The 17,064-nt window shown below is 55.4% G+C and overlaps 1 protein-coding gene across 3 annotated transcripts in view; it reads right to left on the reverse strand.

The window, feature by feature from the left end:
- The window catches only part of TPCN1 (two pore segment channel 1), a 58,290-nt gene that overhangs the window by 2,862 nt on the left and 38,364 nt on the right, over positions 1-17,064 (reverse strand). For all 3 annotated transcript variants that reach the window (XM_078060932.1, XM_036123697.2, XM_078060933.1), the window contains exons 9-27: positions 16,957-17,015; positions 16,600-16,699; positions 14,020-14,136; positions 13,648-13,772; positions 12,510-12,558; positions 11,924-11,987; positions 11,033-11,077; positions 8,903-8,959; positions 8,769-8,822; positions 8,534-8,606; positions 7,485-7,592; positions 6,463-6,534; positions 5,839-5,928; positions 4,464-4,579; positions 3,685-3,731; positions 3,003-3,071; positions 2,737-2,821; positions 1,722-1,861; positions 1,505-1,585 (exon numbers count right to left, since the gene is read on the reverse strand). In XM_078060932.1, coding sequence (XP_077917058.1) covers positions 1,505-1,585; positions 1,722-1,861; positions 2,737-2,821; positions 3,003-3,071; positions 3,685-3,731; positions 4,464-4,579; positions 5,839-5,928; positions 6,463-6,534; positions 7,485-7,592; positions 8,534-8,606; positions 8,769-8,822; positions 8,903-8,959; positions 11,033-11,077; positions 11,924-11,987; positions 12,510-12,558; positions 13,648-13,772; positions 14,020-14,136; positions 16,600-16,699; positions 16,957-17,015 — 1,551 coding nt within the window. The remainder of the gene's footprint in view (positions 1-1,504; positions 1,586-1,721; positions 1,862-2,736; positions 2,822-3,002; positions 3,072-3,684; positions 3,732-4,463; positions 4,580-5,838; positions 5,929-6,462; positions 6,535-7,484; positions 7,593-8,533; positions 8,607-8,768; positions 8,823-8,902; positions 8,960-11,032; positions 11,078-11,923; positions 11,988-12,509; positions 12,559-13,647; positions 13,773-14,019; positions 14,137-16,599; positions 16,700-16,956; positions 17,016-17,064) is intronic.

The following is a 17,064-nucleotide window of genomic DNA, read 5'->3' on the forward strand; positions in this document are numbered from 1 at the left end:
CCTTGGCACATATCATCTCTTTAAGCGAGGCCCAGGTAGTCATAATCATTCTCTGTTTGATTGTGAACATAATCTTTTTGTCCTTCACAAAGGGATTCCCTGGTGTTATCCCTTTCGAGCGTGGCAGGAACCGTGTCCTCATGGACACCCGAGAAAACCGAGGCTTAGAAGTTGTACGAAGCTGGATGAAGTTGAGAGCCTCTCCTAACTCCCATGTTGCTTTTGCTCCCCTCCAATAAGGCTGTGAGAGCATTTTGCAAAAAAAAACATAACCCACCAAAGACCCATACTGTTTTGTCATCTGACATTTTCAGAGGCAGGTGATTGAGGAATTAGAAAAGCTACCGTAGGTGTTTAAAGAATCTGAGCCACAGAACTTGGGAGCTTAAACAAGACTGAGATGGCCTTCTTCCTGTGCCCCCTCACTGTACAGAGGGGGATGCTGAGGCTGGGAGTGGAAAGACGGGCAGAGGACAGAGGACAGCAGCAGAGTGCATGCCCATGTTGGAGCCAGAGACTGTCCCCCTTTCACAGCTGTGAACAGACTGAGGGACGTGCCCAAGGTCACAGAGCCAGCAATCAAACCCAGGTTCGTGTGAGTTTCACATCTCTGCGGCCCCAGTTTCACAAACCACTATGTGTCCGCAGCCCTTGTGTTCTCACAGAGAATGTGAGTCAGCTTGGCGTGCTGCAGCCTCCCTGCCTTCTGGGGGAGGACACTGGTCATCACTGTCCCAGTGAAAACAGAGGGTTTCTGGCTGTTAGGATGCCAGACACAGCAGAGTCCGATGGGTGGTGTGGGAGACTCTCCCCTGAGCCCTGGGACCTGGAGGCTGAACGGAAGACCCAAAGCACAGCTCATGTGCTGGTGGCCTGTGCTCTGTGGGTTCTGTCTGGAATGCAGGGTGTCAGCCCACATGGTGCTTTGCAAGATTGTTTACCTAGCTCCCAATGTGGAAAGACAGGGAGATTTTACTTAAAAAAAAAAGAAAAAATTGACTTCTCCCTTCTCTTAAATTAGAACCACCACAAAAAAACCTCAAACAGCCCAAACACCCAAGGGATCCAAGGCCCCAGGGGAACCTGCTGGCCCCGAGAAGAGGCTGCCTTCTCTGACGAGCCCGGCCCTTGCCAGCTCTCCAGGGCCTGCACCCCCTCTTGCCCATGACGTCCCCTGCTGTACACGCCGCACTTGCAGCTCTGGCTCACAGTAAGGAATCGGGCTAGGTTCTGGAGAATGCTCAAGCGGCAGGGCCGTATGGGAGAGCTGCTGGTGTTGGGGAAGGGCCAAGGGTTCACGGCCGAGCCCGAGCCCTGCCCAGCGCTGCGTCCCAGACACCACTGGCAGCGGTCCAACAGATGGCCCCGATCCCCGCACTGCGCCCCCCGACTCCACACTCAGGGTAGGGACAGGACGGTAGCCCCCGCTCCGCAGCAGGGAGGCCCACCCCCAGGCAGGAGCTGGGGGTGAGGGTCTAGGCAGCGGAGGCAGGGGCGCGCCTACCTGAATCTCTTCTTGGTACATCTTTAGGCTCAGGTCACTTTTGGTCCTTGATCTCCGTCCCAGAAACACCACGGTGTTTTGCTAAAAAAGAGCGGAGGCTTAGGATCGGTCCAAGCGGTGCCCTGCCTCAGCTGGCTTGAGGGGATGACAGTGGGGGAGGCCCTCCACTAAGCCGAAACCTGTCCCCTCCATCGGAGGCGGCCCCGAGGCTCCTCACCTCATGTCTCTCCATCTGGGAGAGGACCTTGAGCAGCCGGGCGATGTCCGAGGTGGCTCCTCGCACCTCCCGGTAGAGCTCCAGGACAGCAACCAGCTCATCTTTGGAGATTTCCTTCTCGAGGGTGATGCCACCGTCAACTGCAGAGGGGAGGCCAGGGCTGGGAAGGAGCCTGGGGCTCAGAGCCCCCCGATCTGGCTTGGGCTGGTGCAGCCCTCCTCCCTGCGGCCCCAGCAGGCGTCCTAAGGTTCCCTCCGAGCAAACCCGCATCAGCACGACGCGCCCCCCACCTCCTGCCATCTGGCAAGCATGTCCCCTCCCCTCCCTTTGCTGTGGGTGCCGGGGGCGCTGGTTGGGCCAGCAGCTTATAGGGGACAGAGGGTTTCGGCAGGGAGTCTCTGAGCCAAAATGGTCAGATGGCCGGATAAGACAGAGATTTGGAAACAACAAACAGGTATGTGGTGGCTCTGATGGAGAATCTGGAAGGATCAGCACACAAAGCTCTGCAACTCGGAACAGGCAAGGCCATTATCCCAGCTGCAGTCATCCAGTTGCAGGATGAACTACTGGTCCGACATTTACACCCTTTAGAACCACACTGTGACCATGTGATTTAGAGATGCGAAAAGGACAGCCAGCTATGGATGACCAGTGTCTGGAGGTGGGGGAGGGTGGGGCGGAGGGCTGCTGTGTTCACAATAGGCCTTTCTCTGCTCTGCGATTCTTCTAATCTCGGACATGGACTATTTTTATTTTGAACATGAGATCGACAGCATTCTTCCGTCATTAAGTATTTGAAAAGCAATGCACACGAGAGAGGTAACAGATACACCAGACAGATATGCTGAACTGCCAGAAGCCTGGACAGCCAGACAGCGGGGCTGGACAGCCAGACAGCCGACAGGTAGACAGCGGGGCCGGACAGCCAGACAGCCGACAGCTAGACAGCCGACAGCTGGGCAGCCAGCCAGATGAGCAGCGGGAAGGCTCCGGCCACGGCTGCTTTTGCACACACCTTCCGAGTCCTGGTTCTTGCGGCTGTAGTTCATTCGGAAGACGAAGGCCTCGAGGATGAAGGCGACAATGATGGTCATCACCACCTGGCCGGGCGCAGAGAGCGGGAGGGCGGGCATGTGAGCCGCTGCGGGGCCCGCACCCAGCAGAGCCCAGTCAGATGCTGACGCCAGGTCCCGGCCCCTCCTCCCCAGGCGGCCGCCCACCAGGCAGGGGCAGTTGGAGAGTCTGAGTGATGAAGGGCAGAGAGTGTGGCTGGGGACCTACCATGGTCACGATGTAAAAAGTCATGAAGTAGAGGCGGCTCCAGTGTGAGGTCTGAGAGGTGACACCTTCCTGGGGACACAGGGGGAGGCCAGTGAGTGGGCACCCGGGCAGGGCCAGGTCACTGTGCACTCGGGCCACTCCACGGTCCCCCGCATGCCCAGCTCTTTACAGACCCTGCCCAATCTGCCCGGGGGTGTGGCAGACACAGGAGGGGGCCCTCACTCCCAGGGCCTGAAAACTCTGCTGTGCTGCATGAGCCCTGGACGCTCCCCAGGGTGGCAGGGTTCAGGACTGACATGGGCGGTCTTTGTCCCAAGCAGGGGTGGAAGACTTGGAAGAATTTAAGGAATGGAAAACCAAACCCAACAACCCTTGCCACACTGTTTCTTGACAGCAGTGGAAGAAGGACAGAGACCCACAGGCTAACTGGCATCTCTGGGCTGCTAGGGGATGTGGTGGGGGAGAGGCAGGGACAGAAGCAAGTCTAGCAAACGCAGAGGGCTGGCTCCTGGGCCCATCCCGCACTGCAGGCTCTCTGCAGAACCCCAACCCTGTGTGACCCAGGCCCCCAACCCTGACAGGGAACAGAAGAGCGAGGCATCCCATCGGGGGCCGGGCAAGGCCAGAGCTGGTCTCAGAGGATGGTGAGAAGATGCCCCCAGGAGCTGACCGAGGTCCTTACCATAATGATGTACCAGTTGTTGACAACTGTGAGCTCGAACAAGGTCACTGCCAAAGGGAAGGGGGAATGAGGAGTGTTTCAATCAGACTCCCTTTTTCCAAGTCTGTTTCAAGTGGCCTCTCCCTGCCTATCCTGGGTACCACGCACCTAGATGGTGGCGTCCCCGTCTGCCAGCTTGGACTGTGTGTTCCAAGCCCCCCCCCCAAGCGCCCACCCTGTAGGGAGTGCTGCCATCTTGGCCTGGCCCCCAGAGGGCGTGCCTCCACCTCAGCAGCCTGTGACCAACCAGGGCTGGGGGTGGGCCGTGGGTGTAGAGCTGGGATGCCATGAGGGGCTCCCCTTCCTCTTGAGCTGTGTCCTGCCCCGGCCCCGGCCCCAGCCTCTCCGTGGAACCCAGGAGTAGCACTGCGTGGGCCCGAGCTGGGGGCTGGGGTGAGTGCAGGGCACTGTGGTGGGCTGGTGCGGCTGTCCCAGCCTGCAACTGTGGGGTTGTGACTGGGGGGGGTTCCCTAGCCTCAGGCTGTCCCCCTCCCAGCAGAGCATGAAGCACCTCTGTTCCCAGGAATGAAACCTGGTGGGGAGTGGGTGCTGAGATCTGGCCTGCACCCCTGCGGCAGGGCAAACCACGGGCCCCACTGAGGCTCCAGAGGACTCGGGAAAGTGTCGCAAACAGCTCGGACTGGGGAGGCCTCCGACAGCTCTGCTAGGCCGCGTCTGGGGCCCGTGGTGACCAAGGCAGTGTGCCCGGGGACTGTCCCGCCTGTGGCCTCTGCACTCACCGAAGCTGTTCAGGATGTTGTCAAAGTTATTGAGATAATAATAGCCTTCATCCACAACGGTCTTATTGCCCACGGTGTGATTGAGCCAGCGGTAGGCATCAGCCACGGTGCTGGTACTGGCCAGGGAGACAGAGGGGAGGGGGAAGGTCACAAGAAAATCGGTCACCTCGACAGAGGACAAAAGGCTTAAGCGAACAAGGCTCTGACCAGGGAGCTGCTGTCCTGGCCCAGCCCCCAGCTCGCTGGCCCACATTCCTGGCTCAAGGGAGGCCCTCGGCTCCTCTCACTGGCTGGGCATTGCTGGGGACTCCTAGGCTCGCCCCCTGCTTATCTGCGTCCATCTGGCATTTCTCTGCTACCAGCAAAGCCGTCTCCCTCCCAGCTACCGGAGGGAGACGCTAGCAAGGGAGAGAAAGGCGGTGTCTCCCCTGGTTCTTCCCATCTGCGACCCCATGCGGGGGACAGCTCCTTGCCGGGCTCGCCCCAGCACCAGGCGGGAGTGCTCCGAAAGGCTGCCCCTGTTCTGAGAGCTTATTTGAGGCTTTCCTTCCAGTCCTTTCTGGCTGCTCTGTTAACATTCATGCCAACGTTTCTACCCGTCTGGTCCTCGGGCCCCCAGGGAACTTGTTCAGAGGGCAGAGTCCCAGGCCTCAGGTGGCTGCCCTGGTGGCTCTGGCCCACTGTGGAGTTTGTGGCCAATGCTGTCGGCCTCTGGTTCTGAGCTCAGCCCGACACTCAAAATGGCTGCCAGCGTCTTTGGAAGGAGTTTGTGCTTGAGGCCTCGGGCTAAATTTTTGAAGAGAACACTGTGACTAGAGAATTAACACCAGAGCACACTGCTTTCGTCGTGGCGGCTTGGAGGAAGGGAGAGGTCACGGGAGCTTGTGCTCCCCACCCTCTACCCCTGCCCCCAAAGGCCTTCCTGTGGGTGACCATCGGCCTAATGCTGCCAGGCGGCCCGAGCTGATGTGTCTGCCGAGTCCCCACCGCCCCCAGACAAGTGGGAGGAAGCCATAGGACTCGGGCCTCAGGCCGCTCCTGGTTCGGGGGAGGCCTTCAGACCTCAGCCCAAAGGGCGAGGGGATGGAGGTCTGCTTGGGGATGGGGAAACCTGCTCAGATGTCCTCACCTCAGAGACAGCCCTCTGATTCCAGGTCCCTCACTTAGCTATCGTACTCAACTAAGCCCCCGAAAGCAAAGCAAAGTGATTCCCGGGGCTTCGAAGGGTGCTGGGGCTCAGAGAGGTGTGTCCCTGTGGCCCCCGAGCCTGCGGGGGACCCGCTCGGCGGGGCTGGGGGCAGCGCGCCAGTCCTGGCTTGGGTCCTCCGGAAACATGGAGGGGGCGGGCAGGGCCGGGCCCCTGCTGCGTACTCACTTGCAGCAGTTGGGGTAGAGGATCCCACAGAAGAATTCCATGCCCATGATGGCGAAGGAGTAGTAAAAGATGAGCAGGGTGAGGCCGAGGCTAGGGAGGAGGGTCAGAAGGGACAGGGTGACTGGGGGCCAGGCAAGAGAGACCGGCGCCTCTGGCAGCCCCAGCATCCTCAGACCCACTGCGCTGACTGACGGACAGGCATGCCCCTAGCCAGGTTTACCAACTGGAAAGTGCCTGCAGGGAAGGGGCCTCGTGATTCAGGTCTGGGGTCAAAAACGGCTCGAGTCAGGACTCTATTAACAGATGCCCCTTTACCAGAGATTCACCCCTTACCTGTGAAGGTAGACTCACAGGTGACCCCTTACCTGTGAATGTAGACACAGGTGGTAAGTGAGTTGACAGCTCCCTGCCCTCCCTACTAAATATTTCAGACAGGTCAGTGGAGAAAAGTGGTACCAGGGAGACCTGTGGTGGTCAACATCTCAGTCTCCTTGGAGACCCGCCAGACCCTCGATGTCAGTCCTTTCCGGGCCGCCTCCTCTCCCCCAACTACCACCCAGCTGCCCCCCTGGGGGCACAAGCCTCGTGGCGCCTGGCCCTGGGGACCCAGAGGCAGGGCCGTACCTGGCCATCCGGGGCAGCAGCTCAAACATGGTGTCCAGCACATTGCGGTAGCGCTTTTTCAACTTAAACAACCTGAGGGAAGAGACCGGGGGGCGCTCAGACGTCGGCATGGCCGCAGCCCTGCTCCCCGGCACGGGCTGGAGGGGACAGCCCGGGGCCTCTTGCCCACCTGAGCCCTGCTGCCCTCCCTGCCGCCGGCCCGGGGGCATCTCACCGGTCTCCTCCTTGGGGGAGGCAGGCATTTACCAAGAGAGCCAGGAGGCTCTAAGAGGGGCAAGGCCTCGCTCAGCACAGCGAGGCAAAGCCTAGAAAGAAGGGAACAGAAGCCGCGCCTGCAGACAAGCCAGGTGCATGGTGGCTCAGCGGTTAGGCAGCCAACAAAGGGCCGCCGTGTATGGGGAGGAAGCGGACGTTCCCCCAACCCCGGCCCCCACTACGGGGGCACAGCTGCGGGTTCTTCCAGAGAGATGCCGCCCCCGACGCCATCCCCACCTCCACCTCTCCTCCCAGGAGGGACACGTATGGGATCGGGGCGGGATACACACGAGGAGACCCAAGCTTCTGAAGACGCCAAGAGCTCCCGACCCCCAGGTGGTAAGGGGGGGTCCGTGGAGCAGTGCCTTACTGATTCCCCACAGCCGTCTCTGCGGAAAAGGGGAGACCCAGGGAGGGTTTTTCTTGACAAGACACTGTGCCAGAAAAGCTTGGGGGCCCCTCAAAACTCCCCTTGCACCCTCAGAGGCTGTGGCCTTCTGGTTTACGACTGTGAGCACGTGCGTCTCTGTGGCTGCAGGCCGAGGTCACCTGCGCTGTGGGCCAGGTTTCCCCTCCACAGTCAGGGGCAACCATCTCCGGGATGTGGGGAGGCGGGCAGGCCGCACGCCCCCTGCAGGTGGAGACGGGCTGAGCGCCTCCGCAGTGGGGTGTGTCTCTGACACCAGGCTCGTGAATCTTCCGGTGCCCTCCTGCCACTTCCCAGACCAGTCCCAAGGCTTTCCCCGCCCTGCCCCTGCCCCTGTCACCTCAGCAGCTGGAGGGGACGCAGGACGACTATGAAATAAAAGGGCTCCATGTTGAAGGCCAGAGCCAGCAGTCCCAGGAAGGCGAACACCGTGACCGAGAAGTCGAACCTGGTAGGGAGAGGGAGAAGCAGCGGTCCATTCGGCCTGCCCGGGCCCGCCTCCGTCCCGCAGCGCCCCAGCCCTGTTCTCAGTGCCCCCTTCCAAGGAGCCCACAGGCGGACCCCAGCAACAGCAACAGGAAGCGGCTTCCTGCCACCTTGGGGTTTCTGAGGCCAGCTTGGCTGGACCCCCAGGACAGCACACACAGCAGGGATCAGAAATGCCCAGAAACCCCCTCCTGAAGGTCCTGCACTGGTCTAATGGCAGACGTCAGGTTACACGGGTAACCTCTGACCCTGACGAGGTTACTGAGGGAAGGGGCAGGATGGGCAGGTCAGATCCCCCCAAGGCCGGCCAGCCAGCCCTGCTGGAGCCAGGGGCCTTCTCTCCTCTGCAGACACCCACGGAGACTCTGAAACAGCATGGTGCACGTCCCACTACTGCTCTTCCTCGACTCTTCTCTATCTGCCAAGACCAAGACCTCATGAGTATAGCCTGATTTCGTGGGCGAGTTCACTTCAGTGGGCGGTAAGTGGCCTTGGAGGTCTCTGTGGAATGGGGACAAGAGCCACTTGGGTCTCTTCACCACCCCCGGCTAGCGGCTGACCAAGGTGGGTGGGGAAGGTTCCTCCTCTGTCGGAATCATGGTTTTTATGGAGGAGAAAAGAGCGTAGTTGCTGGCGATGGGTGCAGGGACTAAAGGACTAGTCAGAGCCAGCCGGCCTAAGGACCCTTAAGAGGCCATGTCTAGGAGGAAGGGACAAGGGGGGCCTGATGCTGGCGAGTCCCAGAGCCACACGCAGAACTGCTCCAGCAGACAAAGCCCTTGTCCCTGTCCTCGGCCCCTCCTCCTGCCACAGCAGGCCACAGTGTGTGCTGTAGGTGTGTAGGGAGAGGACCCGCGGCTCTTGCAGTCTCAGACATGGTTAAGAAACATGCACTCGACTCACAGATTCCACCCGGAGGACAGGTATTCCACGGGGCCAAGGCCAGCAACCTTCAGGAACAGCTCCACCCCGTATACTGGGAACAGGAGGAGGCCGTTAGTAGAGGCCCCGCCCCCAGCCCCACCCACACCTGGCCTGGCTCCGTTTCCCGCTGAGGCTCTTCTGAGGTCTCCAGCCTCCCCTCCCAAGGCCAGTGTTTAAGACAAGCAGTTCAGCAAAGCCACGTTCAGAAACCTACTAGTCAGAAAGACGACGTAACTCCAGGGCACATGCTTGGAGAAGAAGTTCCCACCTGTGAGACAAGAGGCGGGAGGTCAGGCAGTAGGGCCTGGCGTGCCCACAGGACCACCCGGTCCCCCAGCCAGGGCTCACCTTTCAGCATGAAGGTCTCCACAAGGATCCAGACCCCGTTGACTGCCACCACCAAGTCTGCAAACAGGCCCGTAATAGAGAAAACACAGATGGGTGTGCAAATCGAGAACTCACAGCAGCAGCCCCCCTGGCTACCTTCCCGGCAGCCCCCGGGAGATGCTCCACACACCCATGTGATGGATGGCTTCCTTCCGCTTAGTGCTTTTACATGAGCTACATCAGCCAGTGGTTTCACTTAGAAAATGGCTACAGGTTTCTAAAAGCATGCTCTATGTCACCGTAGGGATACCAGTTGTTTTTCAGTAAAACCCACAGGCCATTCCAAGTCGGTGTAAAAGTTGCATGAGTATTAAAATGGTTGCTCTTCCCCAGAGACAGGTGATTTTAAGATGACTGCATGAGCTAGTTAGCAATATGACATATTCATTTGGCCTTTTACATACGAATCCCAGTTCTAGCGAGCCACCCCCATGACATACTAGCAAAACACAGAACAAGGTGTCCTGCAAGCCACCTGCTGGAGCACTGATCGTGAGAGCAAAAATCTGGAAGTGCCCTAAATGATCAACAGGGGACTGGCTGGATCAACTATGACACATTCATGAAATGGTGAAGTATCAACTCTAAAAAGAAATGAGGACTATCTCTCTATATTGATGGGGAGTGGTCTCTGGGATATATTGTTAACTGAAAAAAGCAAAGTGGGAAAAAGTGTATATAAAGTATGCTATCGTTAAATTAAGCCTCGGGGATAGGCATATATGTGTATCTACTTACAGTTTTTAAAAACTGGAAGAAAAAACCAAAATAGAAGTTACCCATTGGAGGAGGTTTGACGGGATGTAAATGAGATATCCTTAAATATACTTTGTTTTATAGATCTGACTTGGAACCACGTAGACAATTTACATAAGTATAAAACAAAGTTAGATGTAAAAAAAGCAATCCCTGAAAATCAAAAATAAAATGAAATAAAGAAACCTAAATGTGTGTCCAGTTGGTGACACCCCCACGTTGAGAAAGGACCACTACAGGTGACCTTGACACGTGTCATGTGAATGTTTGTCCCCAGAGGGATGTTCTAGCCACTGTGTTGCTGGGACTGTGTTGGGATCACTGTCTGGAGACAGTTATGAGTCTACTGTGGGGTACAGCAAATGAGTAACTGTGTGAGTGGTGTTGGGAACCAGGATTTTAAGACGGGGGCGGGGGGAGAATCTGGATATGAAAGAATGAGGAAGTTCGGTAAAAATGTAATAGTCCTGAATTTGAATTAAAAAGTCAGGATAAACTCCCGATATGGTTTATCTTTAAAAACAAAATCCTACCTCTGTCCATGGAAAGGCCTAGAAGTAATAACCAACTCCAAGCTGCGAGCACCTTTAGCATTTCAAACTGTGGTGTCTAAGCACCGTTTCCCACTAAATGGAACCAGAGCTCCTTAGAAAGACTGAATCCCACCAGGCCTCTCCATTAGTACTGTCCAAGAGGACTTCCTATGACAACGGAAATTTCCTCCTCTGGGCTGTACAACTGGTAGTCATTACAACCGGTAGTCATTAGCTGTATGTGGTGACTGAGCACTTGAGATGTGGCTTTTCTCATTTTAGTTGCTTAAATTTAAATAGCCACACACGGCAAATTGCTACCACACTGGACAACACAACTCTAGATGTAACTACCAGACCACAGGAAATAAACAACGGAGGAACACGCAAAAACAAGACTGAAGGCCCAACAGTCCCATTTCTTCAACTCACTGTCACAAGACGGAGAAAAGGGACGGAAGAGAAACCTATAGATTGAAACCAACTTAAGTGACAGAGCAACCAACCGCATGCTGTGGTTCTGAAATCTGCTTCCAAAATCTCCAGGTCTAGGGAGGGGATGATGAGCCACAGTGAGGGTACAGATGGACAGAAAGATTGGCCATGGGGCGACAGCCATTGAAACTGGGTGATGGGTACGTGGATGCTCATTATCCTCTCCCCACTTTTACACATGCTTGGAATTTTCTATAATAAAAAGTGAACCACAAGGCTGCAGGGCTAATCTCTTGCCTCTCCACCTTCTGGAATGGTAAAAGACTCAGGCAGGATGGGGCCTGGAGCTATGGTATTTCTCACTTACACATGAAATACTGGAAGGCCTTGGACTTCACAAGGATATTAATTCCTATTTGAAGAGAAGAAATGTTAACATCAAAATCTTCATTTGCAAGGACACTTTCCCCGACCACACACTTCGCACATGTGAGCAATCAGGGGGTTTATGCCCAGGGGTGAGGAAGGAGGGCGTACTCTGAGAGTGACCCCACGCTTGTGCTCAGGCAAGACCACACAGCCAACAGCCGTTCTGGGGAGAGCCCGGCAGCTCGGAGCCAGGATGGAGCACAGTGAAGCTTTGCTGGCCACTGCTAACCTTAACTTGCCGTTGGCCTCAACCCGGGACTATATTCATCCACTTCAGTAACTATCCCTCCATGGAATGGAAAACCCTCTAAAGAATATGGACTAACAGCGGTGCCCGAAGCCCTAGCTGCAGGAGAAATCACAAAATATCCTGACTCTTGTTCCTAATGGCCCACACCCAAGGCTTCAGGCTTCTTGCACGAGAAATCCCCTGCGAGCTAACCATGCCCCTCCACGGAACTTCAAAACTGGCATTTAATTACGGTGCACACTTGGATTTCAGAATTTTGAATTTTATGCTGGGCAAGCATGATGTCAGGGATCATCTATGCTCGCTACATATCCTGCCACAGGAGGATGGTCGGAATATGCGATTATGCACAAAGGCAGATTTGAGAAGAGAATCGATAATGTAATCCTACTACCTTTTAGAAAACACACTTACTTGCCTGCTGGGGTGACCACACTGTCTGTCTCTTGTATACACAGACATTCAGACGCACACATACACACACACCCTGTGAGCATGCTCTTCAAATGCTCGTCTGTGGTCTCTGGAAACCTCCATCTGTCCCCAGCTGCCCAGATGTCTTATTCAGGTCAACCTTACCTTTGAAGATGAGGAATGCTGTTCTGGGAAGCTCATCAAACCAGTGTTCTCTATTTCTCTTGGCCTGGCCAGGAAACAGGGCCATGGAGAGGGGGTGTGAGGACCAGTGACCAGAACATCACCCTAGGGGCCAGGCTGCCGCTTTCCTGCCCTGCTCCCCTGGCTAACTTGGGGAATAATGAAAACACTAAGGGATGGAAATAAGGACAACGATACCGCTGTCCACTGAGCCTGTAAATGGAGCCACGCACATGCCTTCTTTTTACATAATCCTGAACATAACTGTAGGTAGGGATCATCGTTCTCCCATTTCCCAGGTGAGACAAGCCTTGGGAAAGTTCGGTAACTTGCCTGATGTCCATGACTAATGGGGTGCTCTTAACCAGGAAGCTACAGTGCAATGGTCAGGGCACAAGGCGGGGGGCACCTGTAATCCTGCAGCGCAGGGTGCCAAGCCGAGAGCTGAGCTGTTCCAGCCGGGAAGGAGCTGGGCCTCCGGTGCGCTCAGCCTCATCCCCCCACCCCCCAGCAGCTGGCCCCACTCCCTCTCTGGCTCTCTGGTCTTTGGTCCCGCACGAACACTCACCTTCCACTTCAAGGCAGCAACTTCGTAGATATCATAAAAGTCTTTCAGGCTGTTGTAAGCAACGTGAAAAGGTTAAAAAAATCAGAACCTGTTCTCACTGAGCTTCAGGTCTCCCTTGTCCACCTGTGGTCCCCTTCAATGGGGGAGGGGACATCTGCGAGTTTCAGCACCTCAGGGCCCCAGGGACCCTTACCTGGGGGCATTTCATCTCTTCCCTCCAGGTGCCATGCATACTGAATCTGCTTCGTCTACACTGATCACGGGCAGCTTTAATCCCCCTGGATGACTGTAACTCTTAGATGGACAGGGACAGAGCCTCCTCTAGCAGAGGACTTGATGGAACGGCTGAGTTCAGCCCAAACAGAGCTCAGTTACTCGTGTGTCTATAGCTGGCCCGCTTCCTTCCCCAGAAAGAAGGGTTCTGATTGTCAGCAGTCTGGAAGACCACGACTGCCCATGCAGATCTCAGGGCCGTGTGTGTGTGTGTGTGTGTGTGTGTGTGTGTGTGTGTGTGTTTATCCGAAGACCACGACTGCCCATGCAGATCTCAGGGCCGTGTGTGTGTGTGTGTGTGTGTGTGTGTGTGTGTGTGTGTGTTTATCCGAAGACCACGACTGCCCATGCAGATCTCAGGGCCGTGTGTGTGTGTGTGTGTGTGTGTGTGTGTGTGTGTGTGTTTATCCGAAGACCACGACTGCCCATGCAGATCTCAGGGCCGTGTGTGTGTGTGTGTGTGTGTGTGTGTGTGTGTGTGTGTTTATCCGAAGACCACGACTGCCCATGCAGATCTCAGGGCCGTGTGTGTGTGTGTGTGTGTGTTTATCCGGCTCTGTGGCTCTGCTCACATGGGATTACCCCACCTCATTCAGGGCTGAGAATGAGTGGTGGGGCCAGTCCATTTCATGAGCCAAAGCATTCCTTTTTTGTAAAGCCAGCTTGAATTGGGTTTGGGCTGGACTTCTGTTACTTGTGAAAAGAAACCTGATGGATAATACCGTCTACATGTATAAGAATCTCTGTGGGGAAACTACTGTCTAACAAGCTTCTTTGCCCAGCCACCTGCTGGGGCCTTTGCCTGCTCCAGCTCCCTCTCATGACTGCCTTTGGCCACCCTGCCCCACCTGGTGTCCACTCTTACCTGAGCAGAGGTGTGTTGCTCTGATTCAGGGCCTTAAAAGTCAGATAACGCTCCCTGGCACTCATCCGGGGCCTGTAGAAGCGCATCAGGCCTTCAAACTGCCTGTAGGAGATGCCGGAGGGTCTCTGCGGGGAGAGGGCAGACGGCCGTGTCAACACAGGGAAATGCAGAGCCCAGATTGCCCCTTCCCTGGGGGGCAGCCCCTTGGGACAACAAGGGATCCCAGGGCACCTGGCTCGTTCTTGTTCTCCCAGGGGCAGAACTCCTGGTTTCTAAAGCTGCTGGCCGTGCCGCGCTTAGGGGGCTGCTCAGGGCAAGTGAGGGGCAGCAGGGACCACTCCCCTGCCCAGCCCGGCCCCCACCCCTCCCTACCCGTTGGCTGATGAGCAGGCGGTAGGCATGCTGGATGGCAGTTCGCTTATGCAGCAGCAGAGACTTGAACTTGCGTTTCTCAATGTCATTGAAGGTGTCGAACACCACGGCCAGAAGCTGTGAGAGAAGAACACAGGACCTGGCTCCCCTGCGGGGTGGGGCCTCAAGGGGTTGGGCAATTCCAGCCACCCCAGAAGTGGGGCTTCAGAAGACCCTCTCCCCTGTCCCTCATATAGGAAGTCTGTCTCCAAACATCAGCAGAGGAAGGCCATCCCCTGCCACTTGTAAATTCTCTCTCTTCGGATACATGAAGTCATTATTCTACTTCCCCCAAGTGCTTCACTCGGCCTAAGCTTGCGACTGGCTGGGCAGTGTTCTAAGGGGAAGTGGAGAAAGGACCACACTGGTTTCTACACCCAGTTCATCCCAGTATCATGGCCGGGGAGCCTGTGTCCACTCCAACCTCCGAGCAGGAAGGAACACCGTTGCACAGGATGCTTCTTCCCACGTCCCCTTGTTCCCTGTGCGTCACAGCTCCATGCACAGCCCCAGAAATCAGGGTGGTGGGACAGCCTGCCCTGCAGGGCACAACATTCCCAGGCTGTCTAATTCCAGACCTGGCGTATTAACGACGATGCAGTCTGCATCATCAAAGGGCAACAGGAGGGTGGGAGCAGAATTGAGAGAAGCCTTTTTTGGAAACCCTTTCTTTTTCTCTCAAAAATATTCTGAGGGACACTCTCTTGTCTTTTCCATCCCTTCAAACTGGTCCCCCATTTTCCCCCTTTAGATCAAGGGAGGGTCAGGAAACTTTTTCTATAGAGGAACAGATAGCAAATATTTTAGGCTCTGAAGTCCAGATGGTGTCTGTTGAAACTACTCAACCCTGCAGCTGTAGCATGAAATCAGCCACAGATGATGCATAAACAAATGGACGTGGCTGTGTGCCAATAAAACTTTATTTATAGAAATAGGCGGTGGGCTGGCTTTGGCCCGCAGGCTGCAGTTTGCTGACCCATGCCTTAGATTTTCACAGCTCTAAATACATTACAAATTGAAGCAAATCAGTTACACAGAATATATTTTTATGATTCTAAACTGACAACAGCATATAAGAACTATAACATGTGTAAAGATAGCCAACATTTTGGTTTTGAAGAATAAAAAAGGAAAATATTTTCCTTTTTAAGACTTCCACTTTTTAGGACATTTCACAAGTCTACCCCAGGGCAAGTGCTTTCCATTTCTACCCTGGGTCTGACTGTGGTGAGCAGTGTAAGAACGCTTTCCAGAAGTATAAAAATAAACACAAGATTTGGGGCGCCTGGCTGGCTCAGCTGGTAGAGCGTGTGACTCTTGATCTTGGGGTTGTGAGTTCCAGCCCCACAGTGGATGTAGAGATTACTTAAAAATAAAATCTTTAAAAACAAAAAAAACAAATAAACACAAGGGACACCTGGGTGGCTCAGTCGGTTAGGCGTCTGCCTTCGGCTCAGGTCATGATCCCAAGGTCCTGGGATCGAGCCCCATGTCGGGCTCCCTGCTCAGCGGGAAGCCTGCTTCTCCCTCTGCCTGGCGCTCCCCCTGGTTGTCCTCTCTCTCTCTCTGACAAATAAATAAATAAAATCTTAAAAAAAAAATAAACGTAAGACTTGATGAAGCCTCTCCGATAGTTCTGGCATTGATGTGTGGTCTCGACACGGGGAATCTGCTGATGGCAAGAACCTTCCTGGTGGCCAGTTGGGCCTTGGCAAACACCTCCAAAGTTCCCAGTGTGCACGGGGACTTCACGTTCTCCTTAGCAGAGTGTGCCCTGTATTGGCTTTTCTAATGGTTCCCGATTGGTGCAGTGGAAACAGACACGTGGGTGCGGCAGGACGGAGTGGTTAGGAGCAGGGCTCTGCAATCCGACCAGCTCACCCGACCACCCCGAGCTGTGCAGCTGTGGGCAAGTCACTCTGCTGGTCTGGCCCTCAGTTTCCTCATTGGTAAGTTGAGAATCATAACAGTAGCTCCAGGGTTTTTGTGATAAATCATTTAATCCTCATATACAAAGCACTTTGCCCAGTGCCTGGCCACGGCTTCATTAAAGCCAGCTTTTAGAGTTATTTTTTTTATTTATTTACTTTGAGAGCGAGAGAGCATGTGTGCATGAGCCGGGGGGAGGGAGGCAGTGCGGGGGGCAGGAGAGAGCATCTCCAGACCCTGAGATCATGACTTGAGCTGAAATCAAGAGTTGGTCGCTCAACCAACTGAGCCACCCAGGCGCCCCAACCAGCTTTTATAGTTATCCTGACACATGTTTGCTGGGGAAGGAAAGGCCCCAGGGCAGCCTGACCTAACAGGCTGCCTGTAAGGCTAACAGCTCAGCAGTACTACCCCGGGGAGGCTGCTACCACTGTAACCAGCGGAACTCGAGTCCCGATAACGCGTCTGCTGCCAGGCCACACTTGACTATGGCCTGGGACCCCTTCCCCAAAGGGGGCCGAGAGTGATCCCTACTTCATTCCCTTGGTGCCCAGCACTGTGCTGGTGGGATGGAACCTTGGGGTGGGGGGGGCACGACGCATGCTCACTCACCAGGTTCATGATGAAGTACAGCTCGATGGAGAGGTAGACGATGAAGAAGACACAGGACCAGGGGTTCCGGGAGTAGGAGGGCATCATCACATCTGGGAAACTGGATTTGCAGAGCATTACTGCAGGGCCCCACGTCTGCTTTCTCCCTTTCTCCATCTTCCCAGAGGACATCTCTCTTTTCTGCCTTCCCAGCCCCACCCCACCTTCCCCTCCTCTCGGTCCATGGGCTTCCAGCTCATCGGGCCACCCCCATCCCTGGGCACCTGTCTGTGCTCAGGTGTGGAACATTCCTGGCTGAAAAGAGAAGACCCTGGGGCACCAGCAGAGCGCCCAAGCCCAAGCAGAGCCCACACTCACTTGGCTGTGGTCAGAAGGACAAACAGACTGACGATGCTGTTCTCTAGCGTGCTGAAGTACTATAGGGAAAGAAGGCAGAAGAATGCATTGGCACCAGGAACAGGCCGC

The sequence above is a fragment of the Halichoerus grypus genome, chromosome 13 (genome assembly GCF_964656455.1).
Source record: "Halichoerus grypus chromosome 13, mHalGry1.hap1.1, whole genome shotgun sequence".
NCBI classification, from domain to species: Eukaryota; Metazoa; Chordata; class Mammalia; order Carnivora; family Phocidae; genus Halichoerus; species Halichoerus grypus.